The following is a 24424-nucleotide window of genomic DNA, read 5'->3' as shown; positions in this document are numbered from 1 at the left end:
AAGTGTGTGTGTATGTATGAAGAAATTACCTTCTTGGCTTGACAATATTCTTTATCTGTGATTTCAGCAAGAACCCAGGGCTTTCTTGGTTCACTAGGGCCTGATGAATACAAGAAATATATCAAATTGCAATAAAAGAATCATGTATATAACAAAAATTATTTGTTAAAAACAAAAATTGAATTTAGCCATGCTGTCATCTTTGCACATGCATAAGATGAAAGTCAGGCATTTCCTAATGCAAGCAATCACAGAACAAAAAACATTACAGTTAGAACAAGTACAACATTGAAAAGGATTAAGGAATGATTACAGAGACTTTCACTGCAACAGTAATGCAGTGTAACACATAAAAATTTAAAGATGGCTGCCATAGCCTTTAAAGGAGACTAGAAATCAAAATTTTCCTTTTACGTATGTAATTCTCTACAGATTTTAATTCGACTGCAATGTTTATAAATTAAATATCGTAAGCGGGTAGTGATTATAATGCGTGGAAGATACCACGATTCCGTAAATTGCCGAGTTTTTCCGAGTTTTAATGAGACGACAGATCACGTGGTACCGTGACGCTATACTAGCGAGTCCTCGAATACAAACATAAACATTGGCGAGCGAGGCAGACAGGAGACCACATTTGGGTTGCACATTCAAAAGTTGAATCTGCAGTCTGATATAATAGTTTATGTGCTGTACTGGTAAGTACTAAAAGAAATTTGTTAGGCACAGGCCCCGGGCTGGTGACTTAAATAAACTAAAGTCCTGAATGAAATTCCACAAGCCCGGACAGTTCATACCTGTCAACTCTCAAGCCGGGAGAAAAACCTCCCGATTTTGGGGGGTATTTCCTCATCTACATCCCGATCTCGTAATATCTCTCAATTTTGCGCAGTGAAGTCCCGATTATTACATTATGTCTGTCAATTTTCATTTGTCAGAAGAAAAAACCCAACCCCAAACCATTTTTAAATATAACGTATGCAATCCACAGTCTAAACTGCCACACTGCTGACATCGTAGCGATATGACTGAAAAATTGTTAAAGCTACGTTAAAAATTCAAATCACACGCACACACGTCTAAACCCGGCACTGGACGAAATAATTAATATCATACAACAGTTTTTTTCTTCTGTTTTTCTTCTTCAGTAAATAGAACGTGAAGATTAAACATTATTCAAGTAAATTTCAGATTTTTTAAACAACTACAACAGTACTATAGTAAAAAAGAATAATTAAAAGAATAAAATTGTCACCAATTAGCTTAAATGAATGATCACATTGAAATTTTCTCTGCAAACAAAATCGCATCTCCATTTCCGCCAAAGAAACTCGGCCAGTTAACACCTGACATTCCTCCACCGTATATGAAAAGTTTAATTACCATGATTAACTTACAAGGAATAAAACAAAATATACCATGCAGTATATGTGGCCCTAAAGAACTAATTCTGAATAAATATTTTAATCAGCAAACACTGTTACATGCATTAAGACTTAAACCTAAGAAAATAAGGTGGGGCATAAAACGTGAGAAAAACAGTTGCCACATGTACGGTAACTTGTGACTGCAGATTTGAACTGTTAAAATTAAGTCCATGGCATCGTAAGTAACAACAAAATAGGCATCGTTTATTTGGTAATCAATTGCTGGTGCTTACACATACACACACTGTCGAACATGGTTTCTTTGAAGTATGTCCAAAGGGCAGTCCTTTTCACAAGATCAATGTAAGGATAAGGATTCTGTTCATTAGTCACACCGGCTTTATTGTTTGCGTACTTAAATCAAAACTTTAGCTATTTTGCAATTTAGCCAGAACTGACCAGAATATGCAAAAAGGGCTTGCCATGGGGGAATAATAAGGCGTATCACAGCTAGAAAAGGCACGTCAAATGGGAGGTCGCACATTGGGGCAAGGGGGGGGGTCAATAGTCCCTCCCCCGTTCTATTGTCAGACAGTTAATGTGAAACTTTGACCTTTTTTTTAAATCGCTCCTTTCTAAACTGCCCAAGGAATAGTTTTATATCAGTTCCAATTAATACAGATTACCGTTTATGCATATTACATGTATACAATGCATTTTTTTTTAAATTTAATTTTTATAAGATTACTGAAAATTGTGTTTTCTCGAAACACGACAGGTTTAGAATCTTATTTTTAGCAAAGCTTCCATTTGATTAAAATCAAATCTAAATTTCACCTACGACAGTGGTGATTTGATTTAGATTGTGCCGTGTTAAGGCATGTATGTCAAAATCTTGAAAATAAATTTACTCATTTCACCAGCGCGATTCAAGTTTCCTCAGGCAAACAATTTTTGTTTCGACAAGCCTGACGGGCACCTCACTTTGAATACAGGATGGGCCGGAACTAAAACCAGAAGGGGCCCAGGGTGTAGGGCTATCAGATTTGTTTTTAGCACTGCTATTTTAGATAAAAGATATGTGGATTGATTGTTGCATTTTGTGGTCACTTACTCGTCCTTCTGCCTATTGTCGTAATTTACACGTTTGACTCTTTTCCCAGGATTTAAAATGTCCAAAGGTATGTCTGGAACAGCGCCAACTTTTAGTCTAGGCCTAGCATTTGCGTATCTTTGAGCTGCTATTTTTTCATGATCCCTCTCGTAACATTCCTTTGAGAAATGTAACGAGCACATAGTGTTGTATGGTGTTGCTTTGAAATCGACTCGTTTGTAATAATGTACCCATTCTTTCATGATGCCTTTTTCTTTCGGAAAAAAAAATATGTCCACAGGCTTTTCTTAATGTTCTATTACACCCGTAAGCAACGCAAAACGGTATTGTCTTTTACTCTGGCAACTCCCACTTGGGCTGCTGGAGTCGCTACTATGACGTCACATCCCAAAAGTAACCGAATAGGCGCGGAAATTTTGCATACGAGGTCACGGAAATTCAGCTCCTTGAAGATAGGCCAATATTTAAATATTGGCATTACAGTCGCAGATGATACTTCAGAATAAGGTTTTCTGCTATAGTACTTTTATTATTATTCTATATTTCCATTGGTTTCTGGTCTCCTTTAAGCTGGACATCAGATCAGCACCATTTCATTTAGGATCAACCAGACATCACTATAAGTCTTCTGGTCTAAATCCTGTGTTGATACAATTTGTTCAGGAGATGTAGCCATAATAAGATTACCAAGATCGATGATATATCAGCACCATTATTACTGAGTAATTAGACATCATTTGAAGTGATAGCAGCATGCTTGTATTACAATCCACTCAGAAGGAATATATATAAGTATTTTCAAGATGGCTGCTGTGGCAGACATACTGGATGTCTGAACAGCACCATTTCTTTAGTACCAAGTAGACAATGGGATGAATGAATAAGTGTTGTGTCACTCCTTAAAGTAATTTAGGAGGAGTAGCCATAACAAATTTTCTGTAAATAGACAGACAGACAGGGCCATCCCATATACACTTCTGGTCTATGAGTAAATATAACAAAAGAAAAGTAGGTCATGAGGATCTACTTCAGGTACAGTAATGTATTATCTCACAGGATACATGTAGATATAATATTTCATTACTGCATAAAGCAATACTATCTGGAACATGAACTTTGAGGCACAATTGAGTTTTAGAGTATCTGATGACAACTAGACCAAAGAACTTAAAGACTTTAGAAATACAAGCTCTCCTGCAATTATGGGCTAACAGAAGCATTTTAGGACCCTAACGTTTCTACATAAAGTCAGTAAATTTCAGCTTTGGTGACAGAAAACTTTTACATTTAAAGATTGGCATTAATGCATAGTGAATAATAATAATGTTATTAACATTAAAAAAATAATGACAATGTCTCTGCCTAAATAAGTTTGCAAACATTACATACAACTGTGTAAAAATTTGTGATTTAATGATCTCGGTTACACACCTATTTTGAGTCCAAGTGTATCTAGACAGTCTGTGTGAAGGAAATGTAGGGTGTTTCCCACAGTGAAAACAACATACTGATCATGCCTCTCATCCAGACACAGCAAAACAAGGTCTCCCACGTTACAGCTGTGAAAGAAAAATAAATAATGAAATAAATCTCCATGATAAATCCATTTATTGGTTTAGTGGGTGTTTTTATGTCACATTAACACTGAAGTTTATAGAGTGTTGTGGCATTTAAGTAAAAAGCCTTGCCCAAGAGACCATCACAGGAGCTGACCTGTTGTTGGGAACCCAACCTGCACTCTTTTGATCACAAGATTAATGCCTCACCTATCATGTTTCCAATGAATCCACTAATCATTAAATCCATCAATAAAGATCAATGTAGTTTAAGAAAGAAACTTAACTAGAATAAATTCCAGGTCAGTTAAAATGGTTACTGTTGTCAAGGAATAAGTCCTTGTTGGTGCCATTAAGCACTGAAAAGTCAAGCAAATTCCCTTACCAAAACTGTCATTCTTAATGCTGGACATAAAACAATGTGGTTAAAAGTTGTCAGGTAAATCAGATCCAAAATCTGATTCATTGCTGATGACTTATCAATAATGTGCATATCAAAATTTGGTCTATTCCAAATAGAAAGGCAATAAAGTAGCGGTATCTTACAACGAATGTCAGCGTCATTGTCTGCAAAATGACCGACAGTCTCCTCAACATTTTTCTTTGGCAGAATCATCTTAATCCAAGCCAAATAATATGTAATTTAATGAGGGTTGGTGGTTTCTACCAGGGTTCGCCCTGGTTCTTCCTCCACCAGCAATACTGGTTGACACCTATAGAATATTTTGGCTGGAGAAGGTGCTTTAACTCAAAACAAGACCCGATGTAATTTTTGTACCTTAACAATTTCTTGTTGTCATAATAGGAATAACGTGCACAAAAATTAATTTTTCTTTTCTGATGGTGATCATCTATATAAAAAAATAATAAAGAACCCAACACTGAGGACTCCAAAACATTAAATGACTGTCAAAATAAAAAAAACATGCATCTGACAGCATCAAATACTAACATAATATGTGGTCTGAATTTCCTATTATTTCCATGAATAAAATTTGTGAGTAAATAATAACTATTGTGTGTTTGTTGAATCATTTTTTCAAGGTTTGGTGTTTTTTTAATTTATTTAGGTTTCCCTCAGTCTTTTTAAGGCTTTTTCAGGTTTCTCAGGTCAAAATGAAATTTTAGGTTTTTGAGATTCACTTCTCAGCCTGATAAACAAACCTCTTTAAAAGAAAAGAAAGATCCAATCTATAACAAACAGCAAATGTTAAAAGAAATATTGAGATTATTTTATTTTTAAGGCACCTACTGTATTCAAAGATCTTGAAATCACTGATATCAGCTGATGTCAACAAATTCACTAAAATTTTATGCACTTGTACTAAAATAAGAGTCCCTTGAGGACACTGACACTAAACTGGCTTAAAAGAATTTCCAGGAATTCAAGTAAGACTATTTCTACCAAATGCAGATTGTTGAACCATCTCTGACATTTTTAAGCAATAACAATATTTTCAACCTGACCCCTGAGATGACCATATCAACTGTAAGATTGGCATAATTTTCATTCATGATCAAACAAACATGAAAATGCCATATCAATATCACCATCCATCTATGATAATTGGCAATAAACAAGATTTTCAAAATGTCCAACATGGTCTTACTGGAGATCATTCAGGATCAATTAAAAGAAGTCTTCTGGTGACCCCCCCCCCCATGTCGATAAGTTTAGAAGGAGTAGCAATAAAAAGATTTTCAAGCTGGCCATAATGGTGGCTATATTGGGTTTAATAGTTTCAATTAGGATGAATTAAACACAAGTTAAGAAGTATCCATAATACGTGACCGAGCAGCGGCATTTTAATTTAGAACCATATAGACCTTCTAATGAATGCATGCTGGCAATCCTCCAAGTAGCTGAGGAAGTGTAATGATAACAAAATGGATCAGTCCAGCTTGTTTCCCTGATTGTTTTCATTTACTACTATAACGCAAAGCTCATGTGTACAGAATAATTATCACATATAACAATTTCAGAAATGAAGACTAGCATGTCCTTGTGAAAGACACTTTTTCATTTTTTATGTCTGGCCTTATTTGATTGGTCAATTCATTAGCATTCTGCCAATGTAAAGATAACTCACAAGCACAAGTTCGTGTGTTTGGAAGGTTACATGAATGGCAGAAGTACCTAACTATGAATATGGAACAGAATTGTAAACTTTTTACTGGAAATACATATTGGTCGTTTGGTCAATTGGTCATCTTTTTGCCTGTCAGATTACTTTCAGCTGGTATTGACCAATGAAAAATATTTTGGACTGCAATTACTGCAATTTTATGGATCAACTGTGTACGAAAAATTACAAAAATTAAGGAAATCACTGTGTCCATGTTTAAAAATTTTTAAATTGTATTACATCTCAGTAGCAAATGAAAAAAATGGCCAAAAATGAACTGACTTCAAATACTATAAACACATGATTTATTTTTGTAGCACTAAATATTTCAGAGGAAACTATTAAACATTGACAAAAACACAAATCTGATACATTCTTTATAGGGATTCTTAGGGTTTTAGTAGACTATAAAAAATCAGCTCCGGACTCACCTTGTTATAGAAACTTTGTCTTGTACAAGAGATCTGGTACTAGTGGTCATGGATAGCTCCATCTGTAATCAACGACCACAAAAATTATGGCCAAAGACAAATAATATTTTCTATTCAATGGTTCATTTATCTGGCTGTCTTTCTGTCTCCAGCATATACAAAATAAGACAGCACCAACAAAATTAATTTGTGTAATGTCTTCAGCATTACTGTGTAGTATTATCTTATGATGTAAGAATTTGAAATCAATTAAATTAATTACAATTAATATATTATTTTAAAATTAAATGAAATATAATAAGATTTAAAATACAGAGTATATAAACAGATACAAATACACTTGGCCATTAAAAGTTTGCTTTTCTTTTCACAGTAAATAATATTTCTTCCCAGTATACATGTACAGATAAACCTGTTTACACCTCCATAATAAAGACAGCCTCATAAAGTATACTTTTGCCCTCATGAAACTTTTCAAATATTTATTTTTCATGTAATGGACTTATGGTTCAAAAATCCACTATAAAGGACTGAAGCCCTGCTGGAATTCCAGATAAAACCATTTTGTTTACTTTTGACAGCCAAGTGTTGAAACCATCCCTGATATTCTTTAGTAAAAACATGATTAAAAATTAGTTTATATAGTAGATATACTGGATGTCAGATTGGGACCATTTTCGTTTCAGACTAATAAAATATCATCAGAAGTCTTCTGGTGGAAATCCCATGTCAAAATGACCATCCATTAGCTATAGCAGTAATGTCAAGATAACTATTGTGGCAGCCATACTGGATGTGTGATTGGCACCATTTTAACTAGCTATCATAAAAAGTCTATTGGTGAAAACTCGATTGATATAGCCATTCATCTGGAAGGAGTAGAAATAAGAATGTTTTCAAAATGACATGGAAACTTCATGTCAAAATGACATGGAAACCTCATGTCAAAATGACATTGAAACCTCATGTCAAAATGACATGGAAACCTCATGTCAAAATGACATGGAAACCTCATGTCAAAATGAGTTTCCATTCAAAAGGATTTGCAACTTCTCATTACATTCAACTAGACATCTTAATAAGTCTTTCAGTGAAAACCACATGCTGATCTAACCATTCACATTCATTCATAAATGACAAGGATACTGGACATCAATCAATACTGGACATCAATCAAAACTGGACATTAATCAATACTGGACATCAATCAATACTGGACATCAGATTAGTATCATTTTTTAGAACCAGCAAGGCTTCTGGTGATGGCCTCATGTTGAACAGATAGTACATTCAGAGGCAACATTTTCATTTAGCGGAAATCATAACAATTCTTATAATAAATAAAAACCCAGTGTTGATATGACCATCCATTTAGGATGAGTGGTGATAACAAGATTTTCAGGACATCAGATGTGCACCATCTTCATTTCAAATCAACTAGGCATCACAAGAAATTTAAAACCAAATGTCAATTTTACTTTCCATTCAGGAGGGGGTAACAACAAGATGTTCAAGATGGCAACTATGGAGGCCATATTGGATGGGGACCATTTTTATTAAGGCCCAGTTAGACATCATAAGAAATCTTTTAGTGGAAGCCACATGTTGATATGACAATCCATTCTGGAAGAGTTAGCAACAACAAGATTCTTGAGATGGATTTCCAGGCAGCATCCATTTTCATTTAGGACCAAGCCATCTATGGAATGAAGGTGTGTATAAAGTTTCATGGCATTCCTAGTTAGTTTACAAGCAATTACAAGCTAATGGATGGTCAGATGGCACAAACTGGACAATGGACTACAGAATCATCGACAATAGAGATGAGAAGAGCTCCAAGAAAAGCCCTCAATGGAAACACTCCAAAAGAAGAATGTCTTGTCCTTTGAATGTCCCTTGTAAAAATATTTCACTCTATAATGTAAAGCATGACTATACAGTTACATTATTTTCTTTTAATTCTGACAAAAAAATATCTTGATTTAGTGTTGTTGCTGATGAGGGTTTGATACCATTTTTCAGCACACAATAGGCTATATATGGTCGCCAGAGTAACTTGTGAAGGAAGAACCCAAGAAAAATCCCAACTCACAGGAAGCTATTGGCAAGGATTCAGACCACTTGGCCCCTGGCCAATCACCAATCCCCCTCAAACTTGTAACAAATTGGAATCCAATAACATATTTAATGTACAGTAGTCAAAATTCAGCCACAAAATCATTAAAATGATCTGCACAATTCTGAGACCTTCACCACATCATCTGTTGATAAAAACAGTTATTTTAAGTTGAGTGTGTGACAAAAATGTAGGTATAGAAGTGGATGGTCTAAAACAAGCATGGGAATGTACCATCTATACTCCAAATACAAAACTGCACAGACCCATATCTGCTGTCATATGCACTGGCAGATCTGGGTCTACGCAGATTATTAGAAGCAATCAGTAGAACAAATAGCACAGACCCATATCTGCTGTCATATGCACTGGCAGATCTGGGTCTACGCAGATTATTAGAAGCAATCAGTAGAACAAATAGCACAGACCCTGATCTGCCAGCACATTATGTAATGGCAGATCTGGATCAATGTTGTTTTCCATTGGTAATTAAAACAATTTACCATCTTCTGCTGCATTTTAGCAATCTCCTCATCTTTCAACTTTACTGCCTGCAAATATGAAATGGGATTAATGTTAAACTCATAAAGTTCAGGTTTATCTATAATAGAATTGATCACCAAACCAAAGTTAACAGATGTTTTATATATAATTTTTAATATTAGAGTATAAATCCATCTATGTATTAATATCAAATATAATAGCACACACTGATACACAAATGAATACATATTTACCTGTAAAATAAAACCATCTGAATAACAACTACCATTACTAACAGCTTCAAAAAGTATTAGTCCAGAAAGTTCAAAACATTTTTGAAATATTGCTGCAATTGCCTAAAAATCTAATCATATCATCAACTTGTGAGTTTGTGTAAAAGTGTGTTTAAATTGTGTATGGCTAATAGTGGTATTATGCTAAAATGTAAATGTGATGAATGTATGGACATACCAATGTACATATAAACATACAAACAACATGCTTCCTTTGCATTACAAGGGTCAGATACTTGCCTCCTCAAGGTCTCTGAGTTTCTGTTGTAACTCTGTTTCATGGCCATCACTACAAATAGACAAAAAATTCCAATGATATTTATGATCAAGCTCTAAAACCTTGGCCAACATAATCTAATGTGATCTTTGTCTTCAGATCAAGCTCTAAAACCTTGGCCAACATAATCTAATGTGATCTTTGTCTTCAGATCAAGCTCTAAAACCTTGGCCAACATAATCTAATGTGATCTTTATCTTCAGATCAAGCTCTAATACCTTGGCCAACATAATCTAATGTGATCTTTGTCTTCAGATCAAACTCTAAAACCTGGGCCAACATAATCTAATGTGATCTTTGTCTTCAGATCAAGCTCTAAAACCTTGGACAACGTAATCTAATGCGATCTTTGTCTTCAGATCAAGCTCTAAAACCTTGGCCAACATAATCTAATGTGATCTTTGTCTTCAGATCAAGCTCTAAAACCTTGGCCAACATAATCTAATGTGATCTTTATCTTCAGATCAAGCTCTAAAACCTTGGCCAACATAATCTAATGTGATCTTTATCTTCAGATCAAAGACGAAAACATTGCAAAATCTTACTGAAAGTTTTCCAAGCCTCAACAATATACTATCAGTGTGTTTCACCTATCCATGCATCAAGCCATGACATTTGATGAATTCCATGGATTAATTATCCATAATTCTGAATCATGCTTTATATTAAAAACTAATTGGTTTATGAGACTTCCTTCCTCTACTGTAATAATCTCTGTTGCAACTTGTTTGAAATTTCTGGTCAATAACTTTTGGCAAACTAAATGGATTGAAACCAAATTTGTTATTGGGTCTAAAATCAGGAAGTCAGGTTCAATATTCTCTTTTCTGTCCAAATGTAACTAGGTTATGACCCATGTTTAACTTTGCCCCTGTATACTGAACCATAATTTTTTCAACTGCACCTTATTGTGGGGGGCATCAGTGGCACCTGGACACATTTCAAATTTAGGAATGAATTATCTGGATAGCAAAATATCGTTTGCAAGCAGTGAATGTTCACACAAACCAAAATTAATGAAATAGGAATTAGTATTTTGGTACACTAATGAGAGGTTCATGACTATCTCAAATTATTAATTTAGTTAGTCTGATTCCTGTGATTGAGCCAATCAATTTACAGACATGATTTTGGTATTCCACAAAAAAAGCTGAAAATCTGAAAGGGGGGTTTGAGGGTCCTCCCCCAACGGTGTCTCAAGGGGCAGCACCCCTTATCCAGGGGCCCAAGCCAAAAATGCATTTTATAATCATAAAAAAGCTGCTCCTGGTGCAACTTAAGATCATAATATAACAAAATAATTATTTGAAAAACTAACAAACTTACCAAAAATTTTCAACTTGACTCGAATAATTTCACAATATTTATTGTCACATGAATTTGTTATCCAATACTACTGGTGCTTAAGTTATTTCATGTGCATGTCGGTGTTTACATTGTAATTAAGTCACAAAAATGTCTAAATTTTTGCAGCAAAAATATTTTTTTTCTTTTCATAACAAATCTGTAAAACACCCAAGAATATCAACCATATACAAATAATCCCATACATTCACTTGTCTTTTTCTCCAATGGACAAAACCTGTTGATATGCTAGTCAAAGTCTTTTAGCGGCTTTGGCAAAAATTTCTTTAGCCTTCATTTCTGACTTACTTTCTTGGCTCAATGTGCAATCATTTCTTTTCCTTCTCAATGAGTCTTTTTCCTTTCAAGCTGGTGCTTGTATTGGTGATATGCAGTGCACATATTCTGACCGAGAACTACATCTGTTCTCTCATGCAATACATTTTTCTTCTTATAGTAATTAATTGAACTTTTTCCTGATGCCTTCTGAGCATACATTTTTCTGTATGCAGCTTTTTTGTTGGTGCTGTTCCAAACACTTCCAGTCATGATTACCGTAGAGCAGAAGTCACAAAGTGCCAGTCCTGTAGCATTCAGTTTTCTTATAAACTGACCAACTAAATTTCCATCAACTTTTCACTCCAGCCATTCTCACTTCCATATGTTTTTTAAACCTTCATAAAAGCTTCTTGTGTCATGGTCTCTCTCAACAACTCGGGACACCATTTTTTGCAAGCACCCTTCTTCTTTCCATTGCCATCAGTTTCCATTACAGGAAGATTCAGTGGATGAATTTTAAACTTTTGACCAATCAGAATACTCTTTATGAGAGTCGTGGGCAAACTAATATATGGAACAAATATGTTACAAGGGTCATTGCAGAATGGAAATGATCAGACCATTTTTTTAAAACTGAATCAGAGATGATAAAAAAATTGGACTATATCAAGAAAAATCGGACTCAGGAGAAAAGCGGAATTCCACTTTAAAATGGAGAAAAATCATGTCTGAATTTAGTTAGACTGATTTCTGTGATTGAGCCAATCAATTAAGTTTGTCTAATTCCTGTGAGTGAGTCAATCAATTTAGTTAGTCTGATTCCTGTGATTGAGCCAATCAATTTGGGTCTGATTCACAGGTGCTCGAAGCGAGCTCAATTTCGAGAAGAAAAAAAAACAAAAATCTGAAGGAAAAAAATTCTACAGGGTGACAAATCTACCTTAGATTACCCCCATGACCTGTTCTGACATAGGACCCCCTCTATCATATATAAGAGAGAAGGTATGTAACTTCCAAATATTTTGTTCCACCCATGACCTTCGATTTCCTTCTGCTATTTTCATCTTTAAAGGCACACAACCATACTCTATGGCTTGTTTTACTCCTGAGATATTTTTCTATTCATCAAGCCATCATTGACTTTTCTAAGGTATTTTTGTCACTCTGATTTTTTTGCTTCAGATTATTATATTTTTTTCTCAACATCAAGCTCGCGTTGAGCACCTGTAATCTGGTTCCTCTGATTGAGCCAATCAATTTAGTTAGTCTGATTCCTGTGATTGAGTCAATTAATTTAGTTAGTCTGATTCCTGTGATTGAGCCAATCAATTTAGCTAGTCTGATTCCTGTGATTGATTTAATCAATTTAGTTAGTCTGATTCCTGTGATTCAGCCAATCAATTTTCTTACTCTGATTCATGTGACTGAGTCAATTCAGTTAGTCTGATTCCTGTGATTGAGCCAATTAATTTTGTTAGTCTGATTCCTGTGATTGAGCCAATCAATTTAGTTAGTCTGATTCCTGTGACTGAGTGAATCAATTTAGTTAGTCTGATTCCTGTGACTGAGTCAATCAATTTAGCTAGTCTGATTCCTGTGATTGAGCCAATCAATTTAGCTAGTCTGATTCCTGTGACTGAATCAATCAATTTAGTTAGTCTGATTCCTGTGATTCAACCAATCAATTTTCTTACTCTGATTCATGTGACTGAGTCAATCAATTTAGTCTGATTCCTGTGACTGAGCCAATCAATTTAGTTAGTCTGATTCCTGTGACTGAGTCAATCAATTTAGTTAGTCTGATTCCTGTGACTAAGCCAATCAATTTAGTTAGTCTGATTCCGGTGATTGAGCCAATCAATTTAGCTAGTCTGATTCCTGAGATTGAGCCAATCAATTTAGTTAGTCTGATTCTGTGATTGAGCCAATCAATTTACTTACTCTGATTCCTGTGACTGAGTCAATTAATTTAGTTAGTCTGATTCCTGTGACTGAGCCAAACAATTTAGTTAGTCTAATTCCTGTGACTGAGCCAATCAATTTAGTCTGATTCCTGTGACTGAGCCAATCAATTTAGTTAGTCTGATTCCTGTGATTGGGCCAATCAATTCAGTTAGTCTGATTCCTGTGATTGAGCCAAAAACAATCAGAAAACTTGACCTACAGAGAGTTCTGCATCACACACTAATATCTGACATTCATGATATTAAAATGTGTTAAGTCTCCCAATTATTGCAAGTCAGTTTACTGTCAATCATCCATGCACTGATTCATAGCAACACTATGTTTCTATCTAAACAACTGCAAATAAACTATTTTACTTTCAACAGCACAGTGTTAACTCATTTGCTTTGCATATCTGCCATTCCTAATTCAATGCCTGGTTTATGAATTTGTAGGTGGCTAAGTAAGTCTTGTTTCCAAGTTCTTCAGTTCTACTGCTCCTCAAAGACCACCATATTCCTATGTTTGAACCTTAAAGAATACCTCAAAGACCACCATATTCCTATGTTTTAACCTTAAAGAATACCTCAAAGACCACCATATTCCTATGTTTTAACCTTAAAGAATACTTCAAAGACCACCATATTCCTATGTTTTAACCTTAAAGAATACCTCAAAAGCTACCATATTCCAATGTTTTAACCTTAAAGAATACCTCAAAGACCACCATATTCCTATGTTTTAACCTTAAAGAATACTTCAAAGGCCACCATATTCCAATGTTTGAGCCTTAAAGAATACCTCAAAGACCACCATATTCCTATGTTTGAACCTTAAAGAATACTTCAAAGACCACCATATTCCTATGTTTTAACCTTAAAGAATACCTCAAAGACCACCATATTCCTATGTTTTAACCTTAAAGAATACCTCAAAGGCCACCATATTCCAATGTTTGAACCTTAAAGAATACCTCAAAGACCACCATATTCCTATGTTTGAACCTTAAAGAATACCTCAAAGACCACCATATTCCTATGTTTGAACCTTAAAGAATACCTCAAAGACCACCATATTCCAATGTTTGAACCTTAAAGAATACCTCAAAGACCACCATATTCCAATGTTTGAACCTTAAAGAATACTTCAAAGACCACCATATTCCTATGTTTTAACCTTAAAGAAAACCTCAAAGACCACCATATTCCAATGTTTGAACCTTAAAGAATACCTCAAAGACCACCATATTCCTATGTTTGAACCTTAAAGAATACCTCAAAGACCACCATATTCCTATGTTTGAACCTTAAAGAATACCTCAAAGACCACCATATTCCTATGTTTGAACCTTAAAGAATACCTCAAAGACCACCATATTCCAATGTTTTAACCTTAAAGAATACCTCAAAGACCACCATATTCCTATGTTTGAACCTTAAAGAATACCTCAAAGACCACCCTATCCCAATGTTTGAACCTTAAAGAATACCTCAAAGGCCACCATATTCCAATGTTTGAACCTTAAAGAATACTTCAAAGACCACCATATTCCTATGTTTGAACCTTAAAGAATACTTCAAAGACCACCATATTCCTATGTTTGAACCTTAAAGAATACCTCAAAGGCCACCATATTCCTATCTTTGAACCTTAAAGAATACCTCAAAGACCACCATATTCCTGTTTGAACCTTAAAGAATACTTCAAAGGCCACCATATTCCAATGTTTGAACCTTAAAGAATACTTCAAAGACCACCATATTCCTATGTTTGAACCTTAAAGAATACTTCAAAGACCACCATATTCCTATGTTTGAACCTTGAAGAATACTTCAAAGACCACCATATTCCTATGTTTGAACCTTAAAGAATACTTCAAAGACCACCCTATCCCAATGTTTGAACCTTAAAGAATACTTCAAAGACCACCATATTCCTATGTTTGAACCTTAAAGAATACCTCAAAGACTACCCTATCCCAATGTTTGAACCTTAAAGAATACTTCAAAGACCACCATATTCCTATGTTTGAACCTTAAAGAATACTTCAAAGACCACCATATTCCTATGTTTGAACCTTAAAGAATACCTCAAAGACCACCATATTCCTATGTTTGAACCTTAAAGAATACCTCAAAGACCACCATATTCCTATGTTTGAACCTTAAAGAATACCTCAAAGACCACCATATTCCTATGTTTGAACCTTAAAGAATACCTCAAAGACCACCATATTCCTATGTTTGAACCTTAAAGAATATTTCAAAGACCACCCTATCCCAATGTTTGAACCTTAAAGAATACTTCAAAGACCACCCTATCCCAATGTTTGAACCTTAAAGAATACTTCAAAGACCACCATATTCCTATGTTTGAACCTTAAAGAATACCTCAAAGACCACCATATTCCTATGTTTGAACCTTAAAGAATACCTCAAAGACCACCATATTCCTATGTTTGAACCTTAAAGAATACCTCAAAGACCACCATATTACTATGTTTGAACCTTAAAGAATACTTCAAAGACCACCATATTCCTATGTTTGAACCTTAAAGAATACCTCAAAGACCACCATATTCCTATGTTTAAACGTTAAAGAATACTTCAAAGACCACCATATTCCAATGTTTGAACCTTAAAGAATACCTCAAAGACCACCATATTCCTATGTTTGAACCTTAAAGAATACCTCAAAGACCACCATATTCCTATGTTTGAACCTTAAAGAATACTTCAAAGACCACCATATTCCTATGTTTCAACGTTAAAGAATACTTCAAAGACCACCATATTCCTATGTTTGAACCTTAAAGAATACTTCAAAGACCACCACATTCCTATGTTTAAACGTTAAAGAATACTTCAAAGACCACCCTATTCCAATGTTTGAACTTTAAAAATACCTCAAAGACCACCATATTCCTATGTTTGAACCTTAAAGAATACTTCAAAGACCACCACATTCCTATGTTTGAACGTTAAAGAATACTTCAAAGACCACCATATTCCAATGTTTGAACCTTAAAGAATACCTCAAAGACCACCATATTCCTATGTTTGAACCTTAAAGAATACCTCAAAGACCACCATATTCCTATGTTTGAACCTTAAAGAATACCTCAAAGACCACCATATTACTATGTTTGAACCTTAAAGAATACTTCAAAGACCACCACATTCCTATGTTTGAACCTTAAAGAATACTTCAAAGACCACCATATTCCTATGTTTGAACCTTAAAGAATACTTCAAAGACCACCATATTCCTATGTTTGAACCTTAAAGAATACTTCAAAGACCACCATATTCCTATGTTTGAACCTTAAAGAATACTTCAAAGACCACCACATTCCTATGTTTGAACCTTAAAGAATACTTCAAAGACCACCACATTCCTATGTTTGAACCTTAAAGAATACCTCAAAGACCACCATATTCCTATGTTTGAACCTTAAAGAATACCTCAAAGACCACCATATTACTATGTTTGAACCTTAAAGAATACTTCAAAGACCACCATATTCCTATGTTTGAACCTTAAAGAATACTTCAAAGACCACCATATTCCTATGTTTAAACGTTAAAGAATACTTCAAAGACCACCATATTCCAATGTTTGAACCTTAAAGAATACCTCAAAGACCACCATATTCCAATGTTTGAACCTTAAAGAATACCTCAAAGACCACCATATTCCAATGTTTGAACCTTAAAGAATACCTCAAAGACCACCATATTCCAATGTTTGAACCTTAAAGAATACCTCAAAGACCACCATATTCCAATGTTTGAACCTTAAAGAATACCTCAAAGACCACCATATTCCTATGTTTGAACCTTAAAGAATACCTCAAAGACCACCATATTCCTATGTTTGAACCTTAAAGAATACTTCAAAGACCACCATATTCCTATGTTTAAACGTTAAAGAATACTTCAAAGACCACCATATTCATATGTTTGAACCTTAAAGAATACCTCAAAGACCACCATATTACTATGTTTGAACCTTAAAGAATACTTCAAAGACCACCATATTCCTATGTTTAAACGTTAAAGAATACTTCAAAGACCACCCTATTCCAATGTTTGAACTTTAAAAATACCTCAAAGACCACCATATTCCTATGTTTGAACCTTAAAGAATACTTCAAAGACCACCACATTCCTATGTTTAAACGTTAAAGAATACTTCAAAGACCACCATATTCCAATGTTTGAACCTTAAAGAATACCTCAAAGACCACCATATTCCTATGTTTGAACCTTAAAGAATACCTCAAAGACCACCATATTCCTATGTTTGAACCTTAAAGAATACCTCAAAGACCACCATATTACTATGTTTGAACCTTAAAGAATACTTCAAAGACCACCACATTCCTATGTTTGAACCTTAAAGAATACTTCAAAGACCACCATATTCCTATGTTTGAACCTTAAAGAATACTTCAAAGACCACCACATTCCTATGTCTGAACCTTAAAGAATACTTCAAAGACCACCCTATTCCAATGTTTGAACTTTAAAAATACCTCAATGACCACCCTATTCCAATGTTTGAACTTTAAAGAATACCTCAATGACCACCCTATTCCAATGTTTGAACCTTAAAGAATACTTCAAAAAGCACCGTAAGGATTCAGATCAATAACAGTTATTATCAATGTAAAAAAACAATAACAGATCTTATCAATGTAAAAGAAAACAACAGATCTTATAATCAATGTCAATAACAATAACAGATCTTATAATCAATGTCAATAACAATAACAGATCTTATAATCAATGTCAATAACAATAACAGATCTTATAATCAATGTCAATAACAATAACAGATCTTATAATCAATGTAAAAAGCAATAACATGGTCTTAAAATCAAGAAAAAGAAATTTAAGTATTTATAAAAATTTTATACAATGAATGCAGATAAGTGATATACAAATATCGATACCAAATTTTTGTTGGCCTACAAAGCTGTTACTGTTTGACCATGCCGACATGATTATTGTCTTGAAAATGTGAAGAAACAAAACATAAAAATTATTGTAATGGCCTGAAAATCTATCTACATATGGATACAAATATGCTTACAACATTTCATTTGTCTATGTTTATTGCACAATCCTGTTGGATGGATAATGGGAAGGACAGATGGATGGGAAGGACAGATGGTTGGGCAGATAGAAGGACTGACAGATCAAATCAAGATGCACATTCTGTAAACATCTGTGGCATAAGAAGTTTTTCCCATCCTTTCCAATCCTAATTTCTGACTACCAAACTGTCTCCATGACTTAAATGAGCTTGGATAATCTACGCTGCCTTACTTGCTCATTCATCACAAACTACAAACAGCTTTGATCCAGCTCTACCACTGTATAATCAACTGACAGGGATCTACCACTGTATAATCCACTGACAGGGATCCACCACTGTATATTCCATTGATAGGGGTCTACTATTGTATAATCAACTGATAGGGATCTACCACTGTATAATCCACTGATAGGTATCTACCACTGTATAATCCAGAGATAGAGATCTATCACTGTGTATTCCACTGATAGGGATCTACCACTGTATAATCCATTGAAAGGGATCTATCACTGTATATTCCATTGATAGGGATCTACCACTGTATATTCCATTGGTAGGGGTCTACTATTGTATAATCCACTGATCGGGATCTACCACTGTATAATCCACTGAGAGGGATCTACCACTGTATAATCTACTGATAGGGATCTACCACTGTATAATCCAGAGATAGGGATCTACCACTGTATAATCCATTGATAGGGATATGTCACAATATATTCCACTGATAGGGATCTATCACTGTATATTCCACTGATAGGGATCTACCACTGTATATTCCACTGATAGGGATCTACCACTGTATATTCCATTGATAGGGATCTACCACTGTATAATCCATTGATAGGGATCTACCACAGTATATTCCACTGATAGGGATCTACCACTGTATATTCCATTGATAGGGATCTACCACAGTATATTCCACTGATAGGGATCTACCAATGTATATTCCACTGACAGGGATCTACCACTGTATATTCCATTGATAGGGGTCTACTATTGTATAATCCACTGATGGGATCTACCACTGTATATTCTACTGGATTATATATAATATAATGATACTAATTATGGATTATATATGATATAATGATGATACTATTTATGGATTATATATAATATAATGATGATACTAATTATGGATTATATATAAAATAATGATGATACTAATTATGGATTATATATAAAATAATGATGATACTAATTATGGATTATATATAAAATAATGATGATACTAATTATGGATTATATATAAAATAATGATGATACTAATTATGGATTATATATAAAATAATGATGATACTAATTATGGATTATATATAAAATAATGATGATACTAATTATGGATTATATATAAAATAATGATGATACTAATTATGGATTATATATGATATAATGAAACTAATTATGTATTATATATAATATAATGATGATACTAATTATGGATTATATATGATATAATGATGATACTAATTATGGATTATATATAAAATAATGAAACTAATTATGGATTATATATAATATAATGAAACTAATTATGGATTATATATAATGTAATGATGATACTAATTATGTATTATATATGATATAATGATGATACTAATTATGGATTATATACAATATAATGATACTAATTATGGATTATATATAATATAATGATGATACTAATTATGTATTATATATGATATAATGATGATACTAATTATGTATTATATATAATATAATGATGAAACTAATTATGGATTATATATAATATAATGATCATACTAATTATGGATTATATATAAAATGATGATACTAATTATGGATTATATATAAAATAATGATACTAATTATGGATTATATATGATATAATGATGACACTAATTATGGATTATATATAATATAATGATCATACTAATTATGGATTATATATAATATAAAGATTAACCTTATCTGCACAGCAGAAGACACAGCAGAGACCTGTATCTCTGACATTGCAAGATCCTGAGTCTGACACTGGGACAACTGTTGCCTTGTCAACTCTCTATCAAGGTCAAGGTCTTGAGCAGCAAATTCATGACCCTGAAGAATGGCACTGCTTTCTGTCTTGCTCTTCTCTGCTTCCAGCCTGTTTATCAAATCTGTGATGGATGAAAACAGCAATTGTGATCGATAATAAGAATCACACATCATCAGAAACCCATAAAGATATTTGAAATACCCCCATCTACCTCCTAGTTAAACTGCACATACATACCCCCACCTAGCTCCTTGTTAAACTACACACACATACCCCCACATAACTCCTAGTTAAACTGCACATACATACCCCCATCTAGCTCCTTGTTAAACTACACACACATACCCCCATCTACCTCCTAGTTAAACTGCACATACATACCCCCACCAAGCTCCTTGTTAAACTACACACACATACCCCCACATAACTCCTAGTTAAACTGCACATACATACCCCCACCTAGCTCCTTGTTAAACTACACACACATACCCCCATATAACTCCTAGTTAAACTGCACATACATACCCCCACCAAGCTCCTTGTTAAACTACACACACATACCCCCACATAACTCCTAGTTAAACTGCACACACATACCCCCACATAACTCCTAGTTAAACTGAACACACATACCCCCACCCAGCTCCTAGTTGAACTGCACACATACCCCCACCTAACACCTAGTTAAACTGCATGTACATACCCCCACCTGGCTCCTAAAATACAAAAGGCAAATAACTATCAAGAGATACAATGAATGTAACATATATTAACAAAGTATTAACAGCACTAATATATGAAATGCTGGATACATAACTTAAAAATTTTAACATAGTATTAACAACAAAATAGTATTCTCAGATAATCCTGTTTGTTTTGTAACACCCTACAAATTTTAAAAATGAAAAACATCTATCATTAAAAGATGCACAAAACTTTGGCATTTCATTCTAACCTGTCTGGCACCATGTGTTCCCTAACACTGTCAAAGTATTGGTGTTTAAAAGCAAATGGAAGTTCCCAATGTAAAACAAGAAAAAGACTGCTCGCTGTCCATTCTGGCTTGTAGAATAGTCATTAAAAACTGTGTTCTCTGTGTACAATATTTGAAATGTCTAAATTCCTAAAGCTAATTTAAGAAATAAAAAGAGGAACTCTTATGTACACATGTTCAAAGAGATGAAACTCCAAAATTTAAGAAATCAAAGACAGTGAACTAAATCACGTTAGTTGCTTGTAAACACAGACTAGCCCATGCAAATATGGTGACTATGTTACTAAAGAAACTCCCATATGAGTCAAAACAGCAACAAGTTGAGTGTTTGCGATCCTTTGGTAACAATCAGGTTAGGCATTATAAATCAATGAATGAAACGACTAAGTTCGATGCATTTTTTTTTATATCCTTGATGCCTTCTGTTTTTAGAATAAGTAGGAGGATCAAAGAAAATGGATAGTGTAAGAATACTATAACTCAGTTTATGAAATGATGGATTCAGATTTTAACACAGTATTAACAACACTAACTAAATATATGAAATGATGGATTCAGATTTTAACATAGTATTAACAACACTAACTAAATATATGAAATGCATATCTTCAGACTAAAGAATGGTTGGTAAAAAGAAGAATTCCAATACAAACAAGGTTTAACATGCTTGCTCAATTTTCCCACACCAATCATCTTATTGCAGTCATGCCCTATTAACAGTTTGTACAACTAATACTCAGGCCCTACTAATATTTTGTACTACTAATACTCAGGCCCTACTAATATTTTGTACTACTAATACTCAGGCCCTACTAATATTTGGTACTACTAATACTCAGGCCCTGCTAATATTTTGTACTACTAATACTCAAGACCAACTAATATTTTGTACTACTAATACTCAGGCTCTGCTAATATTTTGTACTACTAATACTCAGGCCCTACTAACATTTGGTACTACTAATATTCAGGCCCTACTAATATTTTGTACTACTAATACTCAGGCCCTACTAACATTTGGTACTACTAATATTCAGGCCCTACTAATATTTTGTACTACTAATACTCAGGCCCTACTAACATTTGGTACTACTAATATTCAGGCCCTACTAATATTTTGTACTACTAATACTCAAGCCCAACTAATATTTTGTACTACTAATACTCAGGCTCTGCTAATATTTTGTACTACTAATACTCAGGCCCTACTAACATTTGGTACTACAAATACTCAGGCACTATTAATATTTTGTACTACTAATACTCAGGCCCTACTAACATTTGGTACTACTAATACTCAGGCCCTGCTAATATTTGGTACTACTAATACTCAGGCCCTACTAATATTTTGTACTACTAATACTCAGGCCCTGCTAATATTTGGTACTACTAATACTCAGGCCCTACTAATATTTGGTACTACTAATACTCAGGCCCTACTAATATTTTGTACTACTAATACTCAGGCTCTGCTAATATTTGGTACTACTAATACTCAGGCCCTACTAATATTTTGTACTACTAATACTCAGGCCCTACTAATATTTTGTACTACTAATACTCAGGCCCTGCTAATATTTGGTACTACTAATACTCAGGCCCTACTAATATTTTGTACTACTAATACTCAGGCTCTGCTAATATTTTGTACTACTAATACTCAGGCCCTACTAACATTTGGTACTACTAATACTCAGACCCTACTAATATTTTGTACTACTAATACTCAGGCCCTACTAACATTTGGTACTACTAATACTCAGGCCCTGCTAATATTTTGTACTACTAATACTCAGGCCCTGCTAATATTTGGTACTACTAATACTCAGGCCCTACTAATATTTTGTACTACTAATACTCAGGCCCTACTAACATTTGGTACTACTAATACTCAGGCCCTGCTAATATTTTGTACTACTAATACTCAGGCCCTACTAATGTTTTGTATTACTAATACTCAGGCCCTGCTAATATTTTGTACCAATTTTTAATTTTACTCCATAAAAAACATGTTTAACCATCTTATTTTGTAAAAATCAACTAGCATTATTTCTATAAGGTTAACATCTTGTACACATGAACAAACCCATATGTGTGGTTACAATGCTATGCCATGTTTTCACTTAATGGCCATTTAAAATGGATGTAAAATCAACCTCCATCACCACCCACATTCCAAAGCCCCATCTCCAAGGGCAAAATCAAAATCTATAAGATTCTGACAAAATCCATACCTACAGGGCCATCAATAAGTCTACCTTTAACAGTGTAGAACAGATCAAATGCATTACATACACAAGTGTATCAACCAACAGCAACACAATATCCCTGCTTTTCTTTGAAAGCAAATCAAATTTGGTTTGGGCTTTTGGAGTGGGGGAAACATGGTCTAATAATAAAAACATTACAGTACCTTTGTCCTTTTCTATTTGCATTTTAAGCTCTTCCTCTGCCTTCTTCATTTCTTCAATCACTCTATCTTTCTCCTGGCTAATCTTGTTCAAGGCTTCATTGAAGGTAACCTGGACAGAGATTGGTTGTTAACTCAAATATATAGTTTGCATCACCCTATTTCACTGGTGTAGAAGGTTATGATAAATGCTTAGAAAAGGTTATGGATGAATGGGTAAGAAGGTTATGGATGGGTGATTAGAAAATGGATGAATGGATGGGTTAGAAGGTTATGGATGGATGCTTAGAAAATGGATGGACAAGACTGCATGACAAACATTAGGGTGGGTGTGATTTGGATTTTTAATGTAGCTTAATTGTTTCAGTCATATCATTACAATGTCTGTAGTGTGGCAGTTTAGAGTGATGTCTAGTAATGGGGCATAATGCCACAGGCAGGTAGCATCACATCCCACCCAGTCAGACATGTAGCATCACATCCTACCCAGTCAGTATTGAAAACTGTATCCACCTAATTAGTCTATAAACCCTCTTAACTGGAAGTGTGGTAATATGAAATGTCATGTCATTTAAGCCATAT

General features: G+C 34.2%; 1 protein-coding gene across 1 annotated transcript in view; it reads right to left on the bottom strand.

The window, feature by feature from the left end:
* LOC149806326 (RB1-inducible coiled-coil protein 1-like) overlaps positions 1-24424 on the bottom strand; it is a 102017-nt gene that overhangs the window by 5862 nt on the left and 71731 nt on the right. The window contains exons 19-25 of the mRNA XM_089951634.1: positions 23846-23954; positions 20367-20559; positions 9723-9775; positions 9214-9257; positions 6595-6656; positions 3913-4040; positions 30-100 (exon numbers count right to left, since the gene is read on the bottom strand). Coding sequence (XP_089807760.1) covers positions 30-100; positions 3913-4040; positions 6595-6656; positions 9214-9257; positions 9723-9775; positions 20367-20559; positions 23846-23954 — 660 coding nt within the window. The remainder of the gene's footprint in view (positions 1-29; positions 101-3912; positions 4041-6594; positions 6657-9213; positions 9258-9722; positions 9776-20366; positions 20560-23845; positions 23955-24424) is intronic.

This window comes from Sinohyriopsis cumingii, chromosome 1, assembly GCF_028554795.1.
Source record: "Sinohyriopsis cumingii isolate HCF-2022 chromosome 1, ASM2855479v2, whole genome shotgun sequence".
Taxonomy (NCBI): domain Eukaryota; kingdom Metazoa; phylum Mollusca; class Bivalvia; order Unionida; family Unionidae; genus Sinohyriopsis; species Sinohyriopsis cumingii.
Note: the sequence above shows the minus strand (reverse complement) of the source record. Positions and strands in the feature narration are given on the sequence as shown.